Here is a 27,116-nt window from a genome sequence, read left to right as displayed (position 1 = left end):
GTTAATATATTTGCTGTGATCGACTGTCAGAAAGGATCCCAGTGTGGCCCAGTCTTCTGTTTGCCAGCAAGTGGATGAAGTCTCTCATTTGCATGGGCATAATTTTACTGACGAAAAGCTCCTGCCCCTGAAACTTTTCCAACATACGTTTCAGCGTATGTCTGTAAGTAGATAGGATGGAGTAGATAGTATTCAGCGTAGAGTGCTGGCACCATTTACCCACTCTCCCACTTATGTCTATGAGATTATTCAGAGGTACTAAAGTGCACAGTGGTTAGGAGCTTGGGCTGGGGGACTTGAGTGCCATCTATTAATTGTGTCCTTGTGTTTTATTTTTTCAGCTCTAAAATGAGCATATTGATTTGCCAGGGCTGTGGTAACAAATACTACAGATGAACTTAAACAGCAGAAATTTGTTTCCTCACAGTTCTGAAGGCTGGAAGTCCAAGTGCAAGTGTCAGCACGGTTGGTTTCCTCTGAGGGCTTCTCTCCATAGCTTTTACGTGGCCACCTTCTCCCTGGGTTCCCATGGTCTTCCCCTCTGCGTGTATCTCATCCTAATTTCCTTTTCTTATAAAGACACCAGCACATTGGATTAGGGCCCCCCAATGACCTCAAGTTGCCTTAATTACCTCTTTAAAGACCCTATCTCCAAATACAGTCTTCTTCTGAGATACTGGGGGGTTAGAACTTCGAATATGAATTTTGGGGGAGCACAATTCAGCCCAAAGCAGTGGAGAAAATAGTATTATCTACCTTCTAGAGTGCTTTTGAGAATTAATTGAGATAATAACATATGAACACCTTAAAGCAGTTCCTGGCACCTGCTGAATGCTACTGACCTGTGCTATATAGAGTGTTATTACCTACTTATATCCAGTCATACCTGCATTGGGAGTTTGCTGAGGGAAGAAATGTAGAGATTGTATCTTTTAATTTTATTATTCTTTAAAAAAATCTGCCTGCACCTAGGAAAAGCTTCACCCATTATAGGTACTCAGTATATGTTTGTTGAATTAAGACTTTTCATCCCTCCCATTATCACTTCAACTTCTTCCCCACTCGCTGTATTACCCACCAGTCCTCTACTCCTGACTGGACCCTGAATTTCATCTTCAGGCACTAAATTAGCAGTAATCCATTTCCTTTTTGCAGCCATGGCAGGCATTCTTTTCTTTTTCCTAGAGAGATTTTGGAATTGCCGTTCACATAAAATTTCAACTATTGGCTTGCTTTTGACACATACCAATTTTGCATGATAATGAACCTGTAAGCCTTCAATTTTCAAACTTTTTAGGGCAACAGCTAGCATCCCTTTCTGTAAAAGGAGTTGATGAGCCAAAGAGGGAAGCCCCTTTTGCCCATGAGTCTAATGTAGTGTTCCTGCATTCATCATTCTGAAGCAGGGCTAGCTAGGTTTATTTCCTACTTAAATGTTTCCCTTCTGAAATGCCCGGCTTTCCGTCATGATGCAGAATAAGCTCTAGAGCAATCCTGTCTCTACCAGAGAACCAGCTATAATTGCTCAAAAGGACAGAGCCTCACAACGTGTTTTCTAAAATGTTTTCTTAAGAAGTGATGGAAACACTAATAGGAAATTTGAGTTAAGGTCAGAAACAGGTGTTTAAAAGGATGCTTTAAACAGGCTGAGGGATTAGACCACCACAGAGATCAGTTTTATCTTACTCTGAGAACCTTTTTATTTCCATTCACCATTCACATATCTGGTTTGCTGCCAAAAAAAAAAAAAAAAAAAACTCAAGAAAACCAGGGAGAGCTCATTACCAATGAGCTACACAACTTATTTTCTTTAAGGGATGTAACAATTTCTAAAGAATTCTGAAAACATTTACTTCGCTGGGAAAAATAAATTTCATCCCTTATTTCATAACTTTGTTCCCAGTAGAAAAGCCAGGTTAATGAAGGACGAAGTCAGCTTTTCTGAAGGGAAACACCACGTTTATTTCATGGTGTTTGCAAACATCACTTGCCAACTTTTCATGGACTACAACTGACAATATTCCTTGAATATATGTGTTCTGTCTCTTAACAGTTTTAATTAGTTATCCTTTGCTCTTTTCCTTCAAGTAACTTAAAAAATTTTTGAGCTCTACAAAATAATGCAAAAATATCTGGACTACCAGGACACAAATTGGATTTTGGAAGAATTAGACTAGCTGATTCATATTTGCCATATGATTATCACATTTGTTCCTTTAAAACTGATTTATTAGGTCTATATTCTACAGTATATTTTATTCTGCTCCAAAGGCTATTAATGAATTCTTTGACAGTGTTTTTTTTGTCACATATATCTTTCTTGGTTCAGGGAACCTAACCTGTTGGAATAGTCTCCTTGTTGAAGAGTTTGCTTTTATATCTAGTGACATTTATCATTATCTGAGGCCAGCTGCCTGACTTCTCTTCAGAGCTCTGTTTATGGGGTTTGAACATCTATAAATGGAAACACTAGCTAACCAGAAATTATCGCCAGGGCTTTCTGATAGTGTCCTGGGCTCTCACAACTTGGAACATCCTGCAACATCTAACATGTAAGCACGTCAACTCATTTTCTAGACGGAATCTAGAAGACTGAGTCTTTCTTTTTCTGTTTTTCTCTTTCTCTGTCTCTCATTCTCTTTCAACATGGAACTTGAAAAGCATGAAAAAGGAAGCTTATTACATGAGAATTTAGAGAAGCTGACGGTAAGACTTGTCAGATTTGGCATACACAGATTTATCATGTAATTGACAGAGTAAAAATGTAGCTGTCATAGACTGGAAAACTTGTACTAGCCAGCTTATATTTCCATGCTCTTCTGGTCAGTGACCTTGAAATTAATGAGTTCCATGGGCTTTCCTGACAGCAATGTTTTTGTTTTGAATTATAATAAAATAATAAAATTTCAAACAATAAAATTTTATTATTAGAATGTGAGCTAATTTGATTTAGTTAAATGATAGTTAAATGTATTTCCATTTTAAAAACCAGAATCTGTTTATTTTGAGCCCTTGTTGTGATTGCCTCAATATTGGGTAATAACTTAATTGATTGATATGAAGCTTAACAGTTGTTCAAAGTACAGTTTCTCTTAGAGATATCAGGAGTATGTGTGGAGGGAAATATATAAGAATATTTTAATGTTTTATGGAGTAAGTTAATGAACTTCTGGTGTAAGAATATAGTTTACTATTAAGAAAGTTTTATTTATTTTTTTCTATAAAAGGTGCGATGAAATTAAGTTGTTAGTGAATAATAGTGATCACCTCTATTTGCTCAAACATAATACATACTATACCCTTAAGTAGAATGTGCTGTCCAGGGTTCACCTGACAGATATAGGAGGCTAATTATGTTTCTAACTGTGGCTACAGACAACATTAGAACAGGGCATGGGTAATTTTAATAGCAGCTAAAAGTAAAACTGTACCAGTTATAAGACTGTGACTTCTTAAACTCATAAGAGTGCATTGTTCCGGATAGCTGAAGTTGAGATTTATGTACTATCATGATATAAAAACTTGAAAGATTTAAAAAGACCCATATTGGGCTGAAAACTCCTTAAGCATTATTATAATTTCAAGGTCTTGGAGAAGTATATCGGATCAAATATAACCTTTTCTTAGATGATTCCAGTCTTTATGTTGAATACCAACTGTGGGCCCCTGTTTTAGGTGGTTTCCAGAACATGTACAGGCCATGGACTATTTTGCTTTTTGATTGTGAAAAGCTATGTATTATTGTAGAACTAACCAGGGGCTTTGGGTCAGAAAGGCCTGGGTAAGAATTCTTGCTCCACGGCTTCTAAATGTAGGACTAAGGGGTTTTGTTTAAACTTTCTGAGTCTCTGATAACTCACTTGTAAGATGGGGAACAGTAATATGAATTTGAAAGCTGTCGTGAGGATTAAAAACTGTATGTATGTATGAAGCCCTGGCTGAGCTTGCATATTTCAAACTATGGTTAGAAAGTACATAACCAAAGTTTATTAATATAGAAAGAGAAAGCCAAAATGCATTTCAAAGTAAAAGGAAAACTCAGATATGCTAATCATAGGGCTTAGTTATAAAACCTTTGTGGAACTAAATAGGGAATAACTAAATACATGGATATAGAGTTGCTATGAATTAGTGTGAAATTGGACCCCAAGCTTCCAGCCAATCTTTTATAGGAAGTTTTGCAAATAAGCATAGTGGACAAGGGGCAAGTGAGCAAAAGGGAAAATTGTCTCTTATTATTTAAAATGATTTGATGTATAAACATTTAACTTTCTGGAAGGTCAGCCATTCTGCATGCCCAGCCCTTCCTTGAACACAGCTGTAAATCTAGAATTGAGCAAAAACCTCTCCTTCGAAGAGGTAGCTGTTATAAAATTCAAGAACAGTACTTTTGAGGAGAAAGGCTTAAATCTAGCCTCTGATTAAATTCTAAAAGATTAGAGGAAAATATGGGACAGATCAGAAGGCATGAGTACATCTAATCTACTGAGAAGAGATGGTTCTCAGGGAGGGAGGAAATACATTAAAGTTGAGTATGGAGGGCAATTGCCTGTATAGGTAAATGGAGTCATGTACCACACTGAAGCACCTTTCAGATATAAGAATTCTGATGACACTGTGTTATCAAAGAAAGGTTAACTTTATTTTAGAGAGCTGGAATATGTATATCTTTAAGAGTTTCTAATAGAAATTATTTTAGTTAAATACTTAGGCTGCTTCTGTGGGTAGACATCCAAAAATTCTGACTCATGGAGCATTATGTTCTTTGATAATACCAAGGTAATACAGTATGACTTGCTAGGTTGCTGAATATAATTTAAAATGTATTTTTGTGGAGTTTACTAAGTTCTGAAAATTATACTTAGTACAGTTTGTAAAAATACAGTTTTTAAAAGGAAAGAATATTTTGCAATTAAAATATTTAAATATGTGTATATTATAATACTGTTGAGTTATAGTATATATCTTGCTTAAAATTAAAGATGTACTCATAAAGATCTTTCTCATGGACAGTGTTATAGCATAATATATCACACAAGAAATAGGCATGGTCAGCTTTATTTGGAAAAAGTCTCTAAGGTCACATCTATAGCAAATAAGTAACAAAATCAACAGTCTACAGATTTTTAAAATTCATCAGTTCATTCTAACCAAACAGATAGACAAAAGTAAAATAGAATTCATTACTACGCATACAATACAAATCTTACCAAACATGGGAGAGCGAATCACTACATTTAGCTATTGACATTTTTGCCCTGAATTTGTTGTTCTTTGGTGATTTAAAGTAAATATTCCTGGGTGCTTGACAATAGAAGATGCCTCTTTTAAACCCATTTATCAATAGATGATGAAAAAAAAAAGAGTGATACTGGAATCCTTCACAATGTCTTCAGTTTACCAATGCCAATCAGAATTTCTTGCAAATCTGTTGCTATTACCCCAATTTTTCAAACACGAAAAAAAATCAATTAGCTTGGACTAGGAAGGATATTTCTACCCTTCGGAAAACCAGCATGTTAAAGCTGTGTTGAATATTTTAGTCATTCCTGATCCTTCATAATTAGATTGCAACTAAAGGTAATTTTTGTGGAGGGTGGAGGAAGGGAGAGAACTATTTGGTAACAATACAGTTCAGTTTGGTTGGTTCCACAATAACTGGTGTTGGGACTGAATTGATCTTTTGTTTTTTCTGGTCAGGCTTGAATAACCACTGTATTGTATGTTTCCCAAAATAATATTCCTTAGAACTCTGATTTTTGAAACTGCTCTCCATGAAAAGAGCATTTTGGTCTATGCTCAAGAGTATCTCAGAAATGTTATGTAGGGAATGCACGTTGTATATTTTGTCTCGGAGACTCATGTTATATTTTAACTCACTAATAGCTATGAGACTCTCTGGAGGTTAATCTACTATTTCTTAAACTCCCTGCCAATGGGACACATTTTAATGTGTGTTTGCGAAGACAGTGAATATTCTAAATAGTGTTCTTTGAAACACACTTCAGGAAGAGGTGTGTCAATATATTAAATTGTCTGATTGTATTTATGAGCTGCATTTTCAGAATGATACACGAAACAATAAATTCAAACTGGGTGCCATTCATATTCTATAACATGAAGTTATTTCTGGGATAGTTTTAAAAACAAGTACATTTCTATTTAGTATGTTTTTATAAGTAAGTAGATTAAGGCACGACATCCTGACTATGCTACAAACTTTCTTTTAGATTATTAAACGCTTCAACAAAAAATTTCATGTATCTTCAGCTGAAATTTCCTAATGAAAAGGAACAATTCATGTATAAACATAGTAAAATTAAAAATGGTCATGCACCTCAGGGCATTCTGACATAATAATAAGGGTTTCTTTCTCCAAGAGATGATAAGAACAAACAAGTACTTTGCATAAATCGGGTAACTTCTATCACATTAGTGTAATAGGTCTCAAGAGATATTTCTATCTTCCCAAGTAATAAATATTCAATGAATATCACACAAATAATGTTAATGAGGACAGTATATCATCAAACTCCTTTTATAGGAGCCTCCTTGTAGCAAATCAACATAGTATTAAATTTCTGAATATCATAAATATTGCTTCTTTGAGTAAAAGTAACTCTGAGACTGAAAAGGAAATTTTTTCATCTGACAGTTTTTAAACAGGGTGTATCTAATATAAGGAGCTGAAAACTTGCATTTTAAATAATTGAAATTTTACTTTTTATATTTAAAATTGTTTGACTTATTTTGAATATAAGGGTGAAAGGATATGTGAATTATGATCTCACCCAAAAAGTTAATCATTTTCAGGAAAAAAGGGATCATACCACTTCTTTTTTAATATAATGAAAGAGAAAAGAATGGAAGATAAAGGTGAGGGCAAAATATAAAAATACAGAAAAACTGCATTTTAAAATTCTGTGATAATTCAGTTAAGGGTAGTTTTTAAATAAGGCTAAATTAGTTGTTAATTCATAGCTTCATTCATACAAACAAAATTAATTGCTTTCTAAGAACAAATCTGTTAGCAAACAAAAAATATGGGACTAGAACTTTTGTTATAATTCCTGGAGTTATTATCAGAGGTATAACCTAGTATTTATTAGGTAGAAATGTCCTAAGGAAAAACAAAAATAATTATTTCAAATTAATACACACTTTGAATGCTTATTTTGAACAAGACAGGGTAGTGAGGGCTACAGTGGAAGTACACATGATAGAGAAATTCTTGGCCATCAGGAAGATTATTGTGTTTTGATTATTTTTTAGTAGATTATGAAATAATACAACTAAATAATACTACCAGATGTATTATTTACTAATGGTAATCTACTAATAATGGTAGATTAATAATGAAATAATTATGGTAATTTTTAGTGGCTTAGAAATATTCTAAGTGTACAAACATAAACACCCCAAATTCTTTTCAAACCGAGTCTTACATTGATGGTGACAGCCAAGTCTATAATTATTTATGAGGGTGTCTTAACAATGGGAGCCACTGTAAAGTATTTTTTGCAATAACGTATTTTATTCCAATATAAAATCTACTATTGAAAGAGGTCGTTGAAGAGATGTGACCGCTGGTTGTCTTGCGAGCTGGACGCAGGCAATGGGAAGCTCCTCATCCCCTCCTTGTCGTCCTTGGAATGTTATGTTCTGCCCGCCATTCCCACAGTAGGAGGTATTCCAGGGGCCACCTTGGAGAGTAAGGTATTATTGAGACCATCAGGACTGTATAATGTGACTGCACTCTGTTAAGGCCTCTGTATAAACTTTAAAGATTCTGGAAGGTGGGTGCAGAGATCTCTTGCGACCACCTAAGACAAGCCTTATATGTAAGTTCCCTTGCTGATTAAACCTACCGCCTACGAATCTGGGGTAATCTGCCTGTTTGGTCTCTCCTCACCTTTTATATATGGGAACCAATTTCAAATTTCACCTGGGAAGCTCCCAAGTTTTCAAACCGGCATCTAAAAATGTATTTATTTTTCTAACTGTCTTTAACTAGAATCATTGGTAACAGGCACTCAGTAGGGGTTGACATACCTGAAAAAAAAGCTTACACTGCTGATGTTTCTGATATATCATCTAGAAGTTATTTGCATGGCTTGAGTGTTGTTTCTGATTCACACGTAATTCCTGACAAAACAACATCACGTAATAAAATAAGTGGTTGTAAATCTAAAATAAAAGTAGGACTATAAATCTCTGGGGGTAAGGTGCTGGACCTATGCATCTTTGTATCATAAATGACTGGTCTGGATCTTTAATAAACTACTTTTGGTGATGACTTAAATGAAGGCAAGATGAAAGCAAATGAATGGTGATAGTTCCTTTTTGGCATTTGAAGATTTGTTTTGCAAACGTCCTTCTATTGTCTGCTACTTCTAAGAGGGGGCCAATGACTCTTGCTATGTTCTGGATTTAAAGTTGCCTTGGATGGCTGTTTTATCAGAGTGATCATTTTGATGGTAGAGGATGTGAGTTAATTTGTCCCTAGACCTTAACTTCCCTGTGTTGTGGGTTCATACTTGTTTTTATGAGTGACACCATCACGGAGAATGGGAGACATTTGGGTGTCTCTAAGAATGCCACTGGGCCCTCTAACATGTGTGGTGCCTACCATGCATTCTACATCTCTGTTTGTCCCATCTCCCAGAATGACCCATTCCTCATCAGTATATTTTGAATTCATTATTCCTTTTTCTCCAGAGAGGTCCAGAGCTCTGTAATAAGTTGACATCCACAATATTCTTGGAAATAATTATTTTCAAAAAAACAGATGGGCAGTAACACATTTTTATGGTTAAGTGCATCACTAAATGTCTCTCAACTGGAAGGCAAATGGAGGAAATTCAGAACCAAGAGTCTCTGAATTTCTGAATTCAGTGTTGCTTCTGAATTTTTAGTAAGATCAATTAATGTATTCCTCTTTCTTAGGGGGATAAGAACTCTCTGGGAAGTCAACAAAGGGGTTATAGGATTGATCAGCCTGCACTGGGTTTCAGAGAGTTCATTGATTAAAATAATGTTCTCCAAAGAACTAAGACAACCCTTAAGCATTATGAGTAATAAGAAATGTCTGATTTTAACCCAGGTGAAGATGTATAGTGTCCAAGAGTAATCATGAACCCTGGTCATTTGGCAGATTAAAGTCAAAAGCAAAATAATTGCTCCTAAATCTCTTTTGTGTAAGAAATAATCCCACCCTAACCTCTGTCTGGCCTCCTTTCCAAAGAGCCAGTGACAAATTTTTAAAAATAGCTGAAGAATCTACAGCGTGAAATAAAAAAAAAGTCAGGGGGTCGGGGAGGAGATGAGACTCCAGAATAGTGGTGGCCCATGGGGATAAATAGAAAATTACGTGGGAACTGAAGTCTTAATGAGCATAACTGCAGAATGAGGTGAGACTGGAAAAATGGTGAGTTAGGGTAGGTCAGTGCATGCAGATGTTCTGAAAATCATCTAACCTAACCTATGAATACGGAAACAAAGAACCTGTGCCTTTGGGGTAAGGTGCGTGCACTTACGTGCATGTGTGAGTGCGTGCATGTGTGTGTGTATGTGTGTGTATGATGATGAATTCTTATTCCAAAAAAGAGGCCTTGTCTCTCTTCCTCAGTGCCGTCTAGTGTAGTGAAAAGCATATTGCATCTGAGTCTGGGAGACCAGTATTGGTGATTGTGTACCACTGACAAATCACTTAACCTTTGGTTTCCTTCCCCACAAAGTGAGAAGTTGGGTCAAATTTGCAAGGATTACTATGCTCTCTGGCATTTTGTAAGTCTGTAGCAAATGTCCTTTGGCTGTGTACTTATTAAATCCTTTCTATACCAAACATTTCCAGTTTATACAAACATTAGAAACCTTGAGGTAGTTTATATTTTTATGTCTTTGTTGACCAAATATAAAAGAGAAGTCCTTGTTACTAGATTAAACCTTTGTTGTATAGAAAATTCACCCTTCACTACTCATGAATGAATTGTATATATTTTCTCTTTTTGCTGAGAAACAGAAGATTTGAGAACTGGATCATGGGTGAGAATTATGGAACACATGAAGAAAGTAACGTGTCAAGACCTCAATATTAATGTTGAAATAATATCAAAAATCAAACATTCTATTTTCTCAAAATATTACATAAAACAAAGTAGATACTGTGACTTCACCAGGACTAAAAGTTTAGAAAATATAAGGTCTGTGTTTCAAATGTTATTTCTAAAATGGTTAATTTAGCTTACTCATTCTCTTTTGCAGTTCTTTCTGCTCTCTGCCCTGTACTTGACACAGATATCTTAGTCCCTGTGCAACTCTAATTTTAGTCCCTTTGCATTGCTGGAGGTTGAGGAAAATGTGGATTGCACACAAGTAGCAAAATCCTAGCCACCATTTCCATTTTTCTTTTTTCTTTGAGAAAAATCAGGACTGTGTCTATTAGAACTCAGGGAGGGGAGAGGAAAGTAAAGTGAAACTTATAAGGATCCAGATTTCTACTTACGGTTCCAATGAAGTTCTTGAAGCCCTCCAGTCCTTTGAAAACCACTGCTAATTAAAGCAGTGTCTGCTGATAATGTAAGTCTGAGATGTACTGTTTGAATGATCTTTTGATACAGCTCTGTGTGATGGTGAATAACAAGGTTGATGGATTGCCGGCTTTAGCCAAGCTGTGCTTTCACAGTGACATTTATAACACACTGTATGTGCAGTGAACTATTTTCTAAGGTTCTCATTGTGGGAATTACAATTACTTACATATCTAGTTGTTCTGTCCCAAGTATGGCTCCCCTCAGGGAATGGCAAATAGACTGTAGTATTCGTTATGTAATTGCATCAGAGAGTCACGGGCTGTATTTTGCTGTGATCTTCATAAAAACAAGGATATGATTTTTTTAAATGGTGAGGTGATGTCTGTGGTTTAACTGCTGGTCTTTCTCTTTTATTTACAACCTAAAAATTTCTCAAATGTGCTTCCGTCAATTTTCTTCTCAGTTAATGGGCATTTTCTTGCATGTGTAGCCCCTGGGGAAGATGTCACCCCCAGCTTGTTCTCTAAAATAGGCCTGGTGCCCTTATGAATGTCAGAAGGTAGCAATTCAGAGACCACCTTGTGCTTTTAAATACTAACTTGATGACATTCGTCTCAGGAGCAAATGAGGGAGCTCATAGAATTGCTTTCCTGAACCTGCTATAATTTCTCTGGGATATCATGTCGTCATGGGAGACTGAAGGAGAAAAATGTCAGCATGAATTAATAAGCTAATCAGAGGGAGTGAGGAGTTCTTTTAGAATGTGTGCAAGAAATATGAGAAAGAAAACCTTTTCATACCTATTTTGTTTTTCTAGCTGAGCTCAGCTTTCAATCTGGGAATGTCTACATATTCCATGCTCTTCTTCTTCCTTCCTTCCTTCCTTCCTTCCTTCCTTCCTTCCTTCCTTCCTTCCTTCCTTCCTTCCTTCCTTCCTTCCTTCCTTCCTTCCTTCCTTCCTTCCTTCCTTCCTTCCTTCCTTCCTTCCTTCCTTCCTTCCTTCCTTCCTTCCTTCCTTCCTTCCTTCCTTCCTTCCTTCCTTCCTTCCTTCCTTCCTTCCTTCCTTCCTTCCTTCCTTCCTTCCTTCCTTCCTTCCTTCCTTCCTTCCTTCCTTCCTTCCTTCCTTCCTTCCTTCCTTCCTTCCTTCCTTCCTTCCTTCCTTCCTTCCTTCCTTCCTTCCTTCCTTCCTTCCTTCCTTCCTTCCTTCCTTCCTTCCTTCCTTCCTTCCTTCCTTCCTTCCTTCCTTCCTCCATCCTCCTTTGTGTGGGTTTCAGAAGAAGAAGGGGGTGTTGGTCGTAGAGATTTGCAATGAATATCTTCTTTGCAACTGCACTGTAGTCACACCCCCATGGCATTCGCCTTCCTTGACTCTTGCATGCCCTCCAGGGTTTGGGAAAGGCATTTGTTAGGGTCCCTTTCTGGCTGTAGCTCTGATTCACCCAGCAATAGACCTCCATATCCTCTTCATCCTCCAGAAATTCACAAGAGGTCTTTTTCATGCTGTTTCCCCTCCCCTGCTAGACGTTTTACTGTTGTGGGTTTATTTTTAAAACTTCCTTTACTTTCATTTTAATGAGGTCAGAAGAAGGATGCAAGAAAAATGTATGTGTGTTCCATCCACCATCTTAAACCAGAAGCCCCTCAATTTATTTTTAAAACACTTCAAGACTTTGTATTTACAGTAGGTGATACTGTAGTGTATACAGTAGGTGATACTGATGTGGTGAAACATCCTAATTCTTAACTGAGATAAATGGCATTATGTGAAGCTGTTGCACAGGCTATGTTAAATGGCATGCCAAAAATTCTAAGCATGTAAAAAAAATTTAATGCCATTTTCAAAAGTTTAAAACTGAACATTAACGGTTACAGATTTTACTCTACTTCTTTGTGCCATAGTGACTTTGGTGGTTAAATGCAAAGACTCCAGGGTGAGGGTTCAAATCTGAACTCTTGTTTGATCAAACTATGTAAGCTACAGTTTCCTCATCTGTAAAGTGGGATATGACTTGCCTCCCAGGGCTGTTATATGGACTGAAAGTGAAGAAATATTAAAAAGTGCCTGTGTATAATAAGCACTCAGTAAATAGTGGTCATTAGAGAAATGAGCATCACAGTGGTGTAAAGATAATTTCTTGTGTCTGGAGAAACCCTGGACTTGTGAGTGGGGTTTGTTCTCTTCAGACAGACCACATGTGGTTCCAGACTGTTAGACCAGAGGCCATACTTTCCCACTAGGAAGTCTGCCCTCACCAAACTTTGTTAGGTTTTAATTTTATGTCTGTCCTCTGAAGACTGACGAAGATTAAAAAATAACAGTCTTTAAACATGGTGCCTATTTTGAAAGATATCATGGTCTTGTCTGAGGGGAGAATGTATGACACGAATGTGAGTACTATATAGAGGTAGGAATGAATGGCTGAATTGTGAGGTATAAGTTAGGACCATACCTAATATGTGGCTCATACAGTTAATAAAATGTATAGCAATAACTGCTAGATTGATCAAAGCAGAATGTTTGTAGGAGGGGAACTAGAAAGAGAGTTAAGGAGGGTGTTCTGGGGCATGTGTATAAAATGTTCAAAAGAAGACTGTAAATATGGTTAACAGCACTGTCTGATTCAAAACGTTTTAAATACAGAAACTGTTTATTCTGTTCAGGATATCATAATTTATGTCTCTTACTTTCATCTGACATTTTTCTCCCCTGCACATATTTTCCTGGGAAAGCAATACTTCCAATAGTTAATTTTTTCATTTAAGAATTTTTCTATAAAACAGATAGTTTCATGTGCTTGTTTTTTTATGTTGTTTTATGTGTATATATATATATACATAAAATTTTATATTGTATTTATAATTTATAATTTATATATTGTATATATATATATAAATCCACATGTATTTGTTTATATTGTTTATAAAAGTAAAAATAATGGCACAGTAGGGGAATTAATTACTAATCTATGATAACATATAAGGATATTTAAGGGCACTGGTATAGTGGACAGTATATCCATTTTTTTCTACAAAAATACAGATGTTACGCAAAGTGAAACAACTCTTTCATGAACCCTGCATCTTAGTAGACCATGAACATGCAAATCAGTGAATACATTTGTGTGGCACATCTCTCGTGGTTAAATCAAAGCATATGAATAGTCCAAATAAAGGCAATAATACCATGGATTGAATTGTATTTTTTAGTTTTACTAAAATTTCAAAGAGCGCACAGTGATTTTTTTTTTATAACAACCTCACATTTTTATGATCCTGCTGAATGATGAGATTGTATCAGATAAGAATGCAAGGGAAACTGATATTTAGAGCTCTATTCTTCATCAGAAAGCAGATTTATAGAAACCTTGAATGCTTTCATTCTTTTGTCCAAACAGCCTTGGCCACCAGCAGACTGCAAATTCCCCAAGGTGAGGATTTTTATCTTCCAGCTCCCGGGGCTGTGTGGGATACATGCAAGTGGTACTCAATAGTTTGTGGATGAGCTGCACAGGCATGACTTTGATATTGTGTGTGTGCAGTGCACTTTATCTGATTTGATAAATGATAAGGATCCCACACTGATCAATCAAATCAAACCCTTCTGATGGCTTCTAACAGCTTTTGATTTTGCATAAAAATGGAAAGAGTTGTCTTCCACAAAATCTTTGTGCGATGTTAAGGGTACTAAATACTGGCATGTTTAGAGCTGGTGGCTTCAGCAGGGCGTCAGCATCCTTTACTCAGAGGCCTGGCCACCTTGGTGCAGCCATCAGCAGGCAGCCATGGGCTTGGTGGCAGAATTTTAGATTTTGGCAATGGCCACGGCATTGCTACAGTGTGACAATAAGCCAGAATGCAGGAGGAAATGCCCAACTCCATATAGTAGTGAAAGCAATTGTTCCCAGAGCAAGTACAAAGGTGTGGAACTTTCTTAGACTGGGTAGAAGTACAGCCATTGAAAGATGAGTTTTAATACCATTTTTCATGATTAATTTGACCTCATTTTTGCCCCACAAGTAGGTTATATTTACAATTCCCTTGTGAAAGTTAAGTACTATGGGAACAACAGTATTCAGTATTAGCTCTTTTCAGGTAACCTGGAAACTGTAGCCCCTGGCAGTTGCGATTAAGGAAATACTTAGGAAATCAGTAAACTTTGCATTGTCCTTTGAGGATTTTCATGTTTATTTTTGAGGAGTTTATATTTTGGCTAAATTCTTTTTCTTATCCTGCCAAATTTCAGTGCTGACAGGCAGAATCTCCTCGATCATGCTCCGCAATACCAACTATACAGTACGGATGAGGGAGGGCAGAGTACTGCCAGATAACCGGAACATCTGTGCATTTGGTTTTGGTTTATTTTTATAATACTCGAGACATAAAAGGGCCAATTTTTTGGTTCCCGTGTATTTTAAGTCCTAGTTACAATTTAAGTTGCTATTTATCCATAACTGTAGGAAGGGATGAGTCTGTTGTCATTCTAAAGGCACCAAACATGCTGACATTTTTTCTCATTTCTCTGTTTTTGGTGTTTTACCATTAGCAATGGGACAGCGTTTGGTGTTTTAATCCATTAGTCTAACTATTTTAGGACATTATTCCTACAAAACATTTTTTAATTGAAATTGTAATGTAGCAGCAGGACTGAAAACTAAATTTCTACTGATCAATTGTTTAAGATAAAGCTGAATAATTTTGCCTAGGTGATGATGATATTGATAATAATAACTAGAGCATGTTTCATGGCCTGAGATGTAGGTAAAGCACTTCATTGGTAATCCTCACCACAATCTAAGAATTAGATGATCCTAATCCCATTTTACAGTCAAAATTACCAAGTGTTAGGCTAGTTGCCCAGGATACATAGCAAGTAAGTGGAAGAGTTTTGAGCTCAGGAAAATCTGAGTATAGAAACTGCTCCCCCAACAACACATACCCTTCTCATGACAGGCCCAGAACGTCAGCTCCCCCTTTGTGGTGGTGTCCTGTTTTCTGCAGAGCAAATACGTAGTTTGTGTTTACTCCAGTATATGACAGTAAAATAATCAAAGTTGATATTTACCTTTAAGGGACTTTATTATTCTTTGTTCTTAAAAGATTAGTATGGAATGGAGTAAAATGTTATTATACAGAGTCTAAATAAGTAACATTATCTCAACATTTCTTCTTCTAAATTCATTTAACATCCTTTAAAGCAATTTCCCTTTAAATAGGGAAGGATATTTTGATGACATACTGGATTTTCACTGAAAGTATAGTTAGATGACTGATAAGGAGCTATCTTTCAAAGTCTTGACTGCTATTTGGGGACTTTAATTTGTCAATCCGCTATTATTGTTTGGTCTTAAGATGCTAAAGATTCTAATTCCAATATGAGGGTGGGGGATAGTTTCCCCCACTACCAAGCAAATTTTAGACACCACTGGGTATCCTATAGTTCAACTCAATTCTGACACTACTGGAGAAAGCATCAGACTCCACAGGTTAAGGGCTGAGTCCCACAAGACTGCCCTTCACTTGAGATGCCATTCACAGGCTCAAGCGCTTCTGTACCAGTGCCTCTGCCTGACTGGGTAAAATCAGAGGTTCCCATGACCCTCTCCTTGGGTTTTTTAATTTGTTCCAGTAGCTCAAAGAACTCAGGAAACTTGTTTATGCACTAGATTATCAGTTTATTACGAAGGGCATTAAACAGCCAGATAAAGAAATGCATAGGGCAAGGCATGGGGAAAGGGCACGGAGCTTCCATGCCCTCTCTAGTCAAGCCCCTCTTCCGCATGTTCACTGACCTGGAAACTCTTAGAGCTCCGTCCTTTGGGTTCTTATGAAGGCTTTGTTACATAGGCAGGATCGACTAAATCATTAACCATTGGCGACTGAACTCCATCTTCAGCCCTTCTGTCCCCAGAAGTCTTGGGGTTGGGAGTGAAAATTCTAACTGTCGAATCACATGGTCCTCCTGGCGAGTAACCTTCATCCTTAGGTTACCTGGGGGCTTTCTAAAAAGTCACCTTGTTAACATAACGAAAGAAATCTTTATTGCTGCTCTCATCACTTAGGAAATTCCAATGGTTTAGGAGCTTTGTGCCAAAATGGGATGAAGACCAAATAATTATTTTTTATTATAAATTGCTGTATCACAATATCAATCAAAAACAAAAGAAAGAATATATTTAATATAATTTTTCTTCAACTAATGTAAAATTATGCCTCCAGATTTCTATTCATATGTAAGCTTAGAGAATTATTTTTAAGTTTCTTTAAAACACAAAATCCCTGGCAATCACTAATCTTCACCTCTCTTTAATTTCACTACTGTGAAACAAATGGATTTTGCCAATATGTAATCTTTTGAGGTTGGTTTTTTTCACTAAGCATAACTTCCTTGAGGCTCATTCAAATTATTCATGTCCATTATTTGTTACTTTTTATTGCTTAGTAGTATTCCATAGTATGGATATACCCAGTTGAACCATTCACATGTGGGTGGCTTCCAATTTCTTCCAATTTTTAGCTACTGTAAATCTGCTGTGAATATTTGTATACATGTGTCTGTGTAAAAATAGGCTTTAATTTCTCTGGGATAAGTCCTGAAGAGTGTAATTGCTGGGTCATATGGTAAGTCAAATTTTTGTTTTGAAAAGAAATGCCAAACTGTTTTCCAGAGTGGCTGTATCATTTCACATACCCACCAGGAATGTATGAAAGTTCCATATTCTCCAAATCCTTGCCAGCATTTCGTGGTAAAATTGTATTTTATTTTAGTTATTCTAATGGGTATATAGTGGTATCTCATTGTAGTTTTAATTTGCATTTTCTTGATAGCTAATGATGTTGAACATCTTTTCATGTGCTTATTTGCCATCTATATATCTTTTGGTGAAGTGTCTGGTTAGATCTTTTACCCATGTGTTAACTGGGTTGTTTTCTTATTGCTGAGTTTGAGAGTTCTTTATATATTCTAGATACATGTCCTTTGTTGGCTACATGGTTTGCAGATATTTTCTGTCAGTTTGTAGCTTGTCTTTTCATTCTATTAGCAGGGTCTTTTGCAGAGCAAACACTTTTAACTTGGTGATGTCCAATTTATTGTTTTTCCTTTTATGAGACATATTCTTGGTATCAAGTATAACAGCTCTTTCCCTAGTCCTAGGTCTTAAAGATATTCTACTTTTTAAAGTTTTATTGTCATTATATATTTAAGTTTATGATCCATTTTGAGTTAATTTTTGCATAAGGTTTAGGTCAAGGTTCTTCTCCTCTTCCTCTCCCCTCTTCCTTTTTGTCTATGGATGTTAGCATGTTCTGGCCCCATTTGTTGGAAAGGCATATGTACTATGTTCATCAACAAGAGAAAGAATTCCATGTATTAAAGATTTGTTTTAACACCATAGTTTCATCATCTCAGTAAGAGCCACCCAGACTACTAAAACTTATGTGATTATGTCCCAGGCAGTAGTCTAATTTCTTTATTTACATAAAATGATTGGCACAATAATCCCCAAAGTTGATATTATTTATGTTCTAGTTTTTATTTGGGGAAACCAAGGTAAAAGAAATTAAATAACTTGTCCAAAGTTACACAATTTATAAATGGTAGAGCTGGTTTCAAATCCAGGCCAATAAGTCTCGAGAGTCCATGCTCTTAACCACCACACATACCACATGGCTTCTAAGCTCAGTTTTCTTTATGGTTAAATTTACACAAGAGTATATTTTGGGATACATTTTATATGACAACTTATCTGCCTTCTCATTAGTATTTGGGTCCAAATAACAAATAATGCTCATAGAGAAACACTGACTGAAGCAGTAGGTTTATTTAAGATTTAGATGGACAAGATTACTATCACAGAAGGAATACAGCAAATGTTTCCTGAATGAGGAATTTGTGATATTTTACAAACCTGAACTTTATAAGAACTTAGTTGGAGATACCTTCGAGCTAAAATTTTGTAACTTTAAAGAATGAAAAAATAGTATTGGAATAGTTTCAGAGGAATTTATCTTGTTTTTGTGCCCAATCATTTAAATTTTCTCTATAGTACTATTGACATTTATTTGTAAGTGTCAGAATTCTTTACATGGTCAGCAGATATTTTATTCTTATTTAACCAAGTTATTATGTAACTTAGTGTTCAAACATGGCCACTTTTTATAGTGAAAGGGCACCCTACTAAAATTTATTCAGGACAACAGGCATTAAACAAGATTAGCCTTGACAAGTCATAGCACATGGGCACCCACTATTTTAATTTACCCATGAATGGAGACCAGGGAATAATCAATGATCCCAGGGGTCATGGATGGCTTCTGGACTCTCTAAAAGGTAAAAGAATTCTATCGCGGATGTCATTTGCTTCTGTTCATAGCAAAAGGGATGGAGGATATTAAAAGGCAACTTGAATCTACTTACATTCTTTTTATGAGCTTAAACTTAATTTCCCTTTGTGTATCATGTTATATATTATGATAGAGAGAGGGATACTCTTGCACATCATTTCTTCAGCGGTGCAGCCAGTGCCCTTGACCACGAAGAGAGAGGGAAAACTCAGCCGTTTTCCTAAATGTTGGTTAATTTCACTTGCGGAATGTGGAAGAGAAAGAGAAGGGCATAGACAATAGCTGCATTTCTGTCACTTCCCAGAGGACAGAATATTTTATTACTTTGTTCAAAGGTATGGGAATATTTTGTTGAAAGGTATAAATGGTATTCTTCCCTCCCCCGCCCCCGTGACCTCAGGAATCCTGTCACCAGGTTACTAGGGAATATTAAATGTTGCTCTTATCCTTGGCTCATCAAGGTTGTCATTCTCTGAGTGAAGCAGTGTGCTACTGTGGAAACAACAAGGAAATCTGGGCTATCAGTTTAAATGTGGCTCAGACAAGTCCCTTAATCTCCCTGGGTCTTGATTTCCCCATTGATAAAAAGAAAATAATAAATGATAATATGAGATTCCTCCCAGTTTCAATTTATATAATTCTATAACCTAGGAGGGTGGAACTTAGATTCTGATGGGCGATCTCAGGCCTAGATTTCATGCTTAATTTATGAAAGAGGCAAATCTAAATCACTTCTGGAGTTTCCAAACCCTTGAACAAGGGCATTTAGTCATTGAAGGTGTACCTTTCAGAGTATAGGTGTGTACGTAGTAAGGGAGCCATTATCACGGAGGCCCCGAAATTGAGGTTCACAAAAAAAGACAATACAGAATAAGTACTAAGCAAATATTTTAAATTTAAAAAGGAACAACTTGTTAATGTAAAGAATGCCAGTTTCTCTGTTTGAGTTGGCTTAGCCCAGCATACCTAAGGACACAGGAATTATACAGCGGTGAAGAACACTGGCGTTACAGTCACGCTGTGCACGATTCCTGGTTCTCTTCATTCACCAGCTATGGAGCCTTGGCAAATTTAACTTCTCTAAATATCAGAATCTTTGTCTATGAAATAAAAATAATAGTACCCATATCAAAAGGTTATTTTGGGAAAGAACCCATATGAAAATCTTGACAATTTATTTCCCTGTAATTCCAGCCAGTCACCAAAGTTTCAATGGGAAAATTGATAGTCTAATTCACTTGTATTTGTAGGGAAATCTAAACAGCTGTCACAAATGAACCCACATATTTGATTTAACATAATAAAATTTTATTTTTCTCTCATCTAGTAGCTCTGGGAGGTTCCAGGCCAGCCCTGGAAGGAGGGGTGAAAGAAGTATATTCTCAAGTATGTTGTACTCAGTGACTATAGGGTAGAAATCAATACTTTGTTATTGGGGTGTTTGAAATGGAGGAGAAACACATAGACATTCTTGGGAACTTGTGGACAATGCCAGGACTTAAAAATTGTTCTTTTTTTAAAAAATTTTTTTATTAAGGTATGATTGATAAACACTCTTATGAAGGTTTCACATGAAGAAACAATGTGGTTACTACATTTACCCATATTATCAAGTCCCCACCCATACCCCAATGCAGTCACTGTCCATCAGTGCAGCAAGATGCTACAGATTCACTATGCCTTCTCTGTAAAAACTGTTCTTTTAAGAGAGTAGAAAAAGTAGTTACCAGGGGCTGGAGAGCAGGTGAAATAGAGACAGGTTGGTGGAAGGGTATAAACTTTCAGAATGAGATGAGTAAGTTCTGAGGATCTAATGTATAACATAGTGGCTATAGTTGATAACCCTGTATTATACTGAAATTTACAAAGAGAGTAGAACTGAAATGTTCTCACCAAAACAAAAGGTAAATATGTGAGATGATGGGTGTGTTAACTTGATGGGGGAAATCCTTCCATAGGGTATACGTATATCAAATTAGAGATTTGATACGTAGACTTTAAATATCTTACAATATTATTTGTCAATCATACATCAATAAAGCTAAAAAGATATTCCTTTACTACTACCTTTGAGAGTCACAGGGCCATAGTAAGTGCTTGTAGTATTATGGATCTTGTTGGTTGATACATGGAACTATGAGTAATCAAAGGGTTTGGACAGCCAAAGGGGGTCACTATTGGATTGCATTTTCCCCCCAATTCATATTCTGCTTTTGTTCTTATTTGATAATTCAGTGTGTGCTCGCCAAAGAACTACATATATTTTATTAATATATGATAACATTTTTAAGATTCAGTGTTTCTATGATCCTAAAAGTCAGGGGCATGTCATATAGCTGTAGTTCCACCAGCATCAATTCCATGCGTTTGGTGTGTCTGGAATCTTGCCAATCTTCCATAGCTTTCCTGGATTAACTATGTAACCCCAAACAAGTAAGCAAGTCCGTATAGGGGATTCTTCTCAGAGGACACTTGTAAGCCACTAAAACTGAGTAGATGATTTTACGTGGTGTGTGTGTGTGTGTGTGTGTGTGTGTATGTGTGTGTGTGAGAGAGAGAAATGGATTTAAAAAACAGTGGAAGAGGTCTGGATAAATGTCACCAAAGAGTAATATTGTTCTCCATCATGATTTTGGATAAAAGCCATGCTATGAAGTGGAGACATCTGTTGAAAGGGAAGGAAGAGTCTGATGGTCTTCGGATGTTTCAGAAATGGAATCACAGTTCTCATGCCTTCTAGTTGCGGAGTTGTTTTTGTCAACTTGCCTTCAGTGGACCTCAGTTCACTCTTCTTGAATGTTTTTATTAATATATGGTAACATTTTTAAGATTTAGTGTGAGATTAAATAATGTTGCCACTTAGATCCACACATACGGTGCTCACAGAGTGCTTGTTCACACTTCGCCCCGCTCTTCCGTTCCCTCCGAGTACTATCAGGGTCAGCTCGCATCTTTTATCCATGAGTTGGGAACACCCATAAAATGAGCCGGAGTAAAAGAACCCCCTAGACTATTGAATATACTCTCTGATAACTCCTGAGTAGACAGTTTTTTTCTCTTTCTTATGTGACTCCAGTCTAACTTTAGGTTATTTGCTTCATCATGAGGTTTTCTCGTAGGCGTGGTCTGAATAGTAGATGCTCCTTGAAAAGAGGAGGGGGGGCATGCCGATCTCAGAAGTGCCTCATTCAGACGTCGTGTTCCCTGGAAGACTGAATGCAAACATTATTTGTGGAATAGTGCTTCTAGAGTAGGTTTTACCTAGTCTGGAGTAAGTAAAGTAACCCTTACCTTACAAGTAAATGAGGAAAACAAGAACAATGTAAGCTCCATGAAATAACTTTTTGCTAAATATATTTAATGGAGTGTCCTATTTTGGGGGAAATTAAACCTTCATTTTTATGGTTTTTAATTTTTCTTTATATTTATGAAATGATGATGAATGCTTAAAAACAATTACTGATCCATGAAATCCAAAATCTTGGAAAACCACTCTTTCTGACATTTTGGTCTCTGCTTTCAGATGTGCTTATAAAGGTCTACTGGATTTAAAAAAATTTTTTGTCATTACCAAATGGTAACTTTTTAGCATGTATCATATCCCATTTTCTTTAGCTTCTTTTAGAATCCTAATTTTCTCATCTAGCAAACATAAATGTCTTTGCCTATATACAAACACTACAATGAATTTTTTTTCTATTTTACCATTCTTATGCTTACATGCTAACACTAAAATTAACTTTTTTCCATTTTATCATTGTATTAAATGTGTAAATAGGCAAATTTACTTTTCACACCAGGAAGTTAAATTCAAAGCTAACAAAGGTTTTGAGCACATATCATGAAGTATATATATATATATATATGTATCTGACCATATGTATAGTGACCATATATAGTGAGTTCTGTGTTGATGGTATATGTTCCATGTTATAGTGAGCTATATGCTTGAGATTTTTATAAGCTTTGTCTCATTTTTACCTTATCACAACCTTGCTTTATTTTCCCAAGGAAATAATACTTCTCTTTTTCTTATAGAGCTGGATGTTGTGTGGGTGGTAACTGAGAAGTTGTAATATATTAGGTGTTCAGAATATTCTTTTGGAGGGATTTTTATTAATGAAACCCCTGGTTAAAGTTAAAATGGGTGTTTTATCAGAACTCAACTCAGAGAGAATCTTAACACCATATAGTCCTGTCATTTATGTTAATAGATGTAGAATTACTATTTGAAAATTTATATCTGGTTGGATTGGAAGATGCATACTAATCATAAAAACCTATAAAACTAATTTAAATAATTTTCTAAGATTGATATGCTTTTGATATTTGAATGACGAAAGTTTCACTAATAAAGGCTGTGAGGGAAATTGTGTGAGATCTTTGGAAACTGGTGTTTCTAGTAAGTTTAGATCATGTTATGTAAAAAGTTTAAGTGGTTTAAGGTTGACTTTTATCTTAGTTTCTGAGTAATTTGTTAGAGAAAGTGGTACTGTGTGATGACATTTTATGAACTTTAAATCATTCTCCTCTGAAAATCATACTGGGAGCTGCCATTTAAAAACAAACACACAAATAAAATAACTCAAGAGGAATAAATATGTTGGATCTAAAATAGGTGAATGCTATTGAAGTGTGTTAATGGCTAAGACTTATCTTAAAGCCAGGGCTTACCTAGCTTTCAAAATGCGAAGTCCTTTGGCATGGTGGAGGGTAGGAAATTGTGTCTCTCAGGCTTAAAGAAAGAAAGAAATGAATATTCATAATGAAAATACAAATTAGAAAATTTTCTTGGGCATGGTGTTGAACTGTGTGTCTTTGGTTTCAAATGAATGAATGGATGCTTGGCCCATGTGTGAAAATGCATGATGTTGGTTTACTTAGTGACCTGAACAAGCAAGATACGATAATTAAGAGCACTGTATTTTAATTCTGCTGTTAAATCTTCCAGTCTCTTTTGTTTTTTAATAGTCACCATGCTGTATATCACCTCCTCTGGACTTACTAATCTTTTAACTGGAAGTTTCTATCTTTGACTGTCTTCACTCATTTCCCCCAACCCTACTCTATAAAATGAATTATAAAATAAAGTTGAAAAGAGTAGAGGTAATGTAAGATAGATAGTATGTGTTCTGGGTTTTAGTGAGTTATATGCTAAACTGGTCAGCCATGCTAAAATGTTAACTATTGTTAGACCAAAACCAAATAACTACAGAGCCCCTCACTTTAAGATAGAACATATCAATGTGAGAAAGTACCTGTTCAGGAGATGGTAACTATGACCCAGCAAGCACAGTACACTTGACCTGAAGGAGGATTTGACAGCACAGGAACTTGCTAACAAGTTACATTTTTGTGTTAAGCATAGTATGTTTTAAAAGATCAACTGAGGCATGTTAAAAATGTTAAACATTTATTTGAGCAGACATCAATTTGAAATGGGTGGTGCTAAGCCAGAAGTGGTTAGTAGTGCTCCAAAGACGGGAACCAGGGGACAGACTTTGACAGAGAAGGGGCAGAAGCAAGCAAGGGAATCACTTGATTGGCTGTAGCTTAAGCAGTTGCCTTATTTGGGGAAGTTCAGTTGGCTGTTTGTGATTGGTTGTCCTTAGATTTTGATTTCTTCCCCCACGCATTGTAGGCTCAGATTTGGGTTTGCTTACATGGGTTCCTAAGGCACTGAAGCTACCCCAGTTTGATGGCTTCCTTGTGAATTACTTTAATTATAATTTTTATAATTATGTTTTTTTGTCATTTTTGAGCATTTACTCTGTATCAGGCTACTTACTTTCATTTGCTAGTAATTCATTCACCTATTTAAAAATATCTTTTGAGCATTTGCTATGTATCAGGCATCATGTAGGTGCTGAGGATATAAGGTGTGGACGTGACCGCTAGAGCATAGCGTTCATGGGACCAGCATTACTGTGGAGGGTGGTGAGAGAGCTGGCGGCAATTGGTTAAGCAAATAAATAAAGTAATTTCAAGTAACAATATATGAAAAGGGCAAATAAAGAGAGATGAAGGAGTAGAGATTGAGGGAGATGAAAGCATAGATGATGGCTGCTCAGGAATTTTTAGGAAAGCTTCTCAGAAGCTGACTTGAAGGACATTCTCACAGAAATAGAGGTGCAAATGGTTTTCAGCATCTTATTTTTATATATTTCTCATTTTGCAAATGAGGAAACGAATTGTGTAAGGTCGAGTTGTCCAAAGTAGCACAGTGAGGATCTTGGCACATTTCTTTCTTGAAGGCATAGTTGACTCAAGCCTATGTTTTTAGCTGTTATGTATTACTGCTTAGTGGAGATGAGCCACTGGTTAGAGCCCTGATGGAGCAGAACAACAAAGCCACCCAATGAACTAACCAACAAACCTCAGTTCTGGTGACTAGAAGTCTGCTGTGGGGTCCCACAGTGGGCAGCCATAGCTCCTCACCCAAAGTCCAGGCCTAAATTGTCCACACTTGGCCTCCAGAAGGAAGGAGAAGCCAATTTTAGAAATACTCACTTCCTGGGGGCAGAGGGCAAATATATTCACTTCTTTCTATTTCTATGTCTAAGTCCTGTCACGTAAGAACAGTTGCAAATCAATGATAAAAATGAGTAAAACTGAAGAAAGAATCACACCAAAGAAATAAACAAAGGGCATGAACCAGATGAAGAAACAGAAAATGCCATTGAGGATATTTAATTAATTCTCATTAATTCTCAAAGAAGTAAAAATGAGAACAAGGCACCATTTTAACCTTTTTTTATTAGCAAAGATGAAAGAGACCTATAATATCCAGACTTCGTGAAGTATCTGTCAGTTTGGCTATAAACACCTTAGAGTCTAGTTAGCCTACTTTTAACACAATCTTACAGATTCCTTGTTGATACGTTGTGAGGGGCAGTGAGTTCAGTATCGCCTCATATTCCCAAAAGATCTGACCAGCCAGAAGCTGTGAATGTGACCTTTTGGGGGTGTGATGAAGTTAAGACTCTTAAGATAAGATCTTAAGATGGGTTAGGTTGGACTCTATGTCCAAAGAGGTGTCCTAAGAGAAAAGGAGAGAAAGCAGTTACTGGAGAAAGCTTTCTTTCTTGCCTGAAAGTGGAGGCAGGGACTGGGTCTATGCTGCCACCTGGAGCCACCAGAAGCCATAAGAGGCAGTTTCTCCCCCCAAGAGCCTTCACAGGATCCTGGCTTGCCAACAGCTTGATTTTGGACTTCCTGGCCTCCACTGTGAGGGAATATATTCCTGTGGTTTTAAGCCACAAGTTTGTGGTAATTTATCAGAGCAGCCCTAGGAAACTAATACACAAGATATATAAACCTATCATGTAACAATATATGTTTTTAAATATAAAGTTTATTTCCATTTATATTGAAAAACATTAAAAACAACATGCAATGAATCTGGCCTTCCTTACTAAATGGGTTACAAGAGCTTACTTGGGGAAAAGGGCCAAGGAGAAAAATTAATTAATTACCCTGTGTTATCACCTTTGAAACAATGTATTTTTTTTTTGCTTATTTTTTTAAATTGAAATATCATTGGTATACAATCATATATTGGTTTCAGAGGCACAACACTTATGTATCAATGTTTTGTAATGGTAGAAACAGGAAACACTTGTGACAAAAAACACAAATGGCAAACACACTTGTCAACTGCTGGTTAACTCAATTGTAAGTCATTAAAGAAATAAGACAGATATAGTTACACTGACAAGGAAAAGATGTCAAAAAACCCCAGATCTTGTGAATATTCCAGTTTTATTAAAAAAATAAAACTCCAAACACACATTTAAATATATATTTAACATAAAGTAATATTGATAGGAAGTGATTCTCCATTTTTCTGATAGGACACCAAAAGGTTTTTTTAAGGCTAATTTGAATATGTTAATTTTAGGACCATAGATAAAATAATCAGAATCTAGTACTCATAAATGATTAATTTAGCTAAACATGAATATTTGACATCACTTACTTAAGATAATATTAACCTAGACAGATTGTCTTTTTTCCTACTCCTGTATTTTTCATAATTTTATTCAAATTCTTGGCATGTTAGGTATTACTTGAGATCATTTCAGGCTAATACTTCTCCCCCCAAAGAACCATACTGCACTCAATAAACTTAGTTTTACTGGCTGACGGGCACCACAAAGCTATGGAACCTTCTCACATTGTTTCTAAGGGGTGATATGGAGAAATGTGAAAGAGCACAGTTACAGACATTGGAGAACAATA

General features: G+C 36.2%; 1 protein-coding gene across 4 annotated transcripts in view; it reads left to right on the top strand.

Moving 5' to 3' along the window:
• Window positions 1–2,444: 2,444 nt before the first annotated feature.
• The window catches only part of MLIP (muscular LMNA interacting protein), a 253,253-nt gene continuing 228,581 nt past the window's right edge, over window positions 2,445–27,116 (top strand). For 2 of the 4 annotated variants that reach the window (XM_073225202.1, XM_073225189.1), the window contains exon 1: window positions 2,559–2,706. In XM_073225202.1, the coding sequence (XP_073081303.1) occupies window positions 2,647–2,706 (60 nt within the window). In that variant the 5' untranslated portion in view covers window positions 2,559–2,646. The other 2 variants (XM_073225209.1, XM_073225194.1) reach the window with 2 other exon arrangements.

Source organism: Manis javanica, chromosome 16 (assembly GCF_040802235.1).
Source record: "Manis javanica isolate MJ-LG chromosome 16, MJ_LKY, whole genome shotgun sequence".
Classification (NCBI taxonomy): Eukaryota; Metazoa; Chordata; class Mammalia; order Pholidota; family Manidae; genus Manis; species Manis javanica.
The sequence above is the reverse complement of the archived record's forward strand: the minus strand, read 5'-3'. Positions and strand labels throughout refer to the sequence as shown.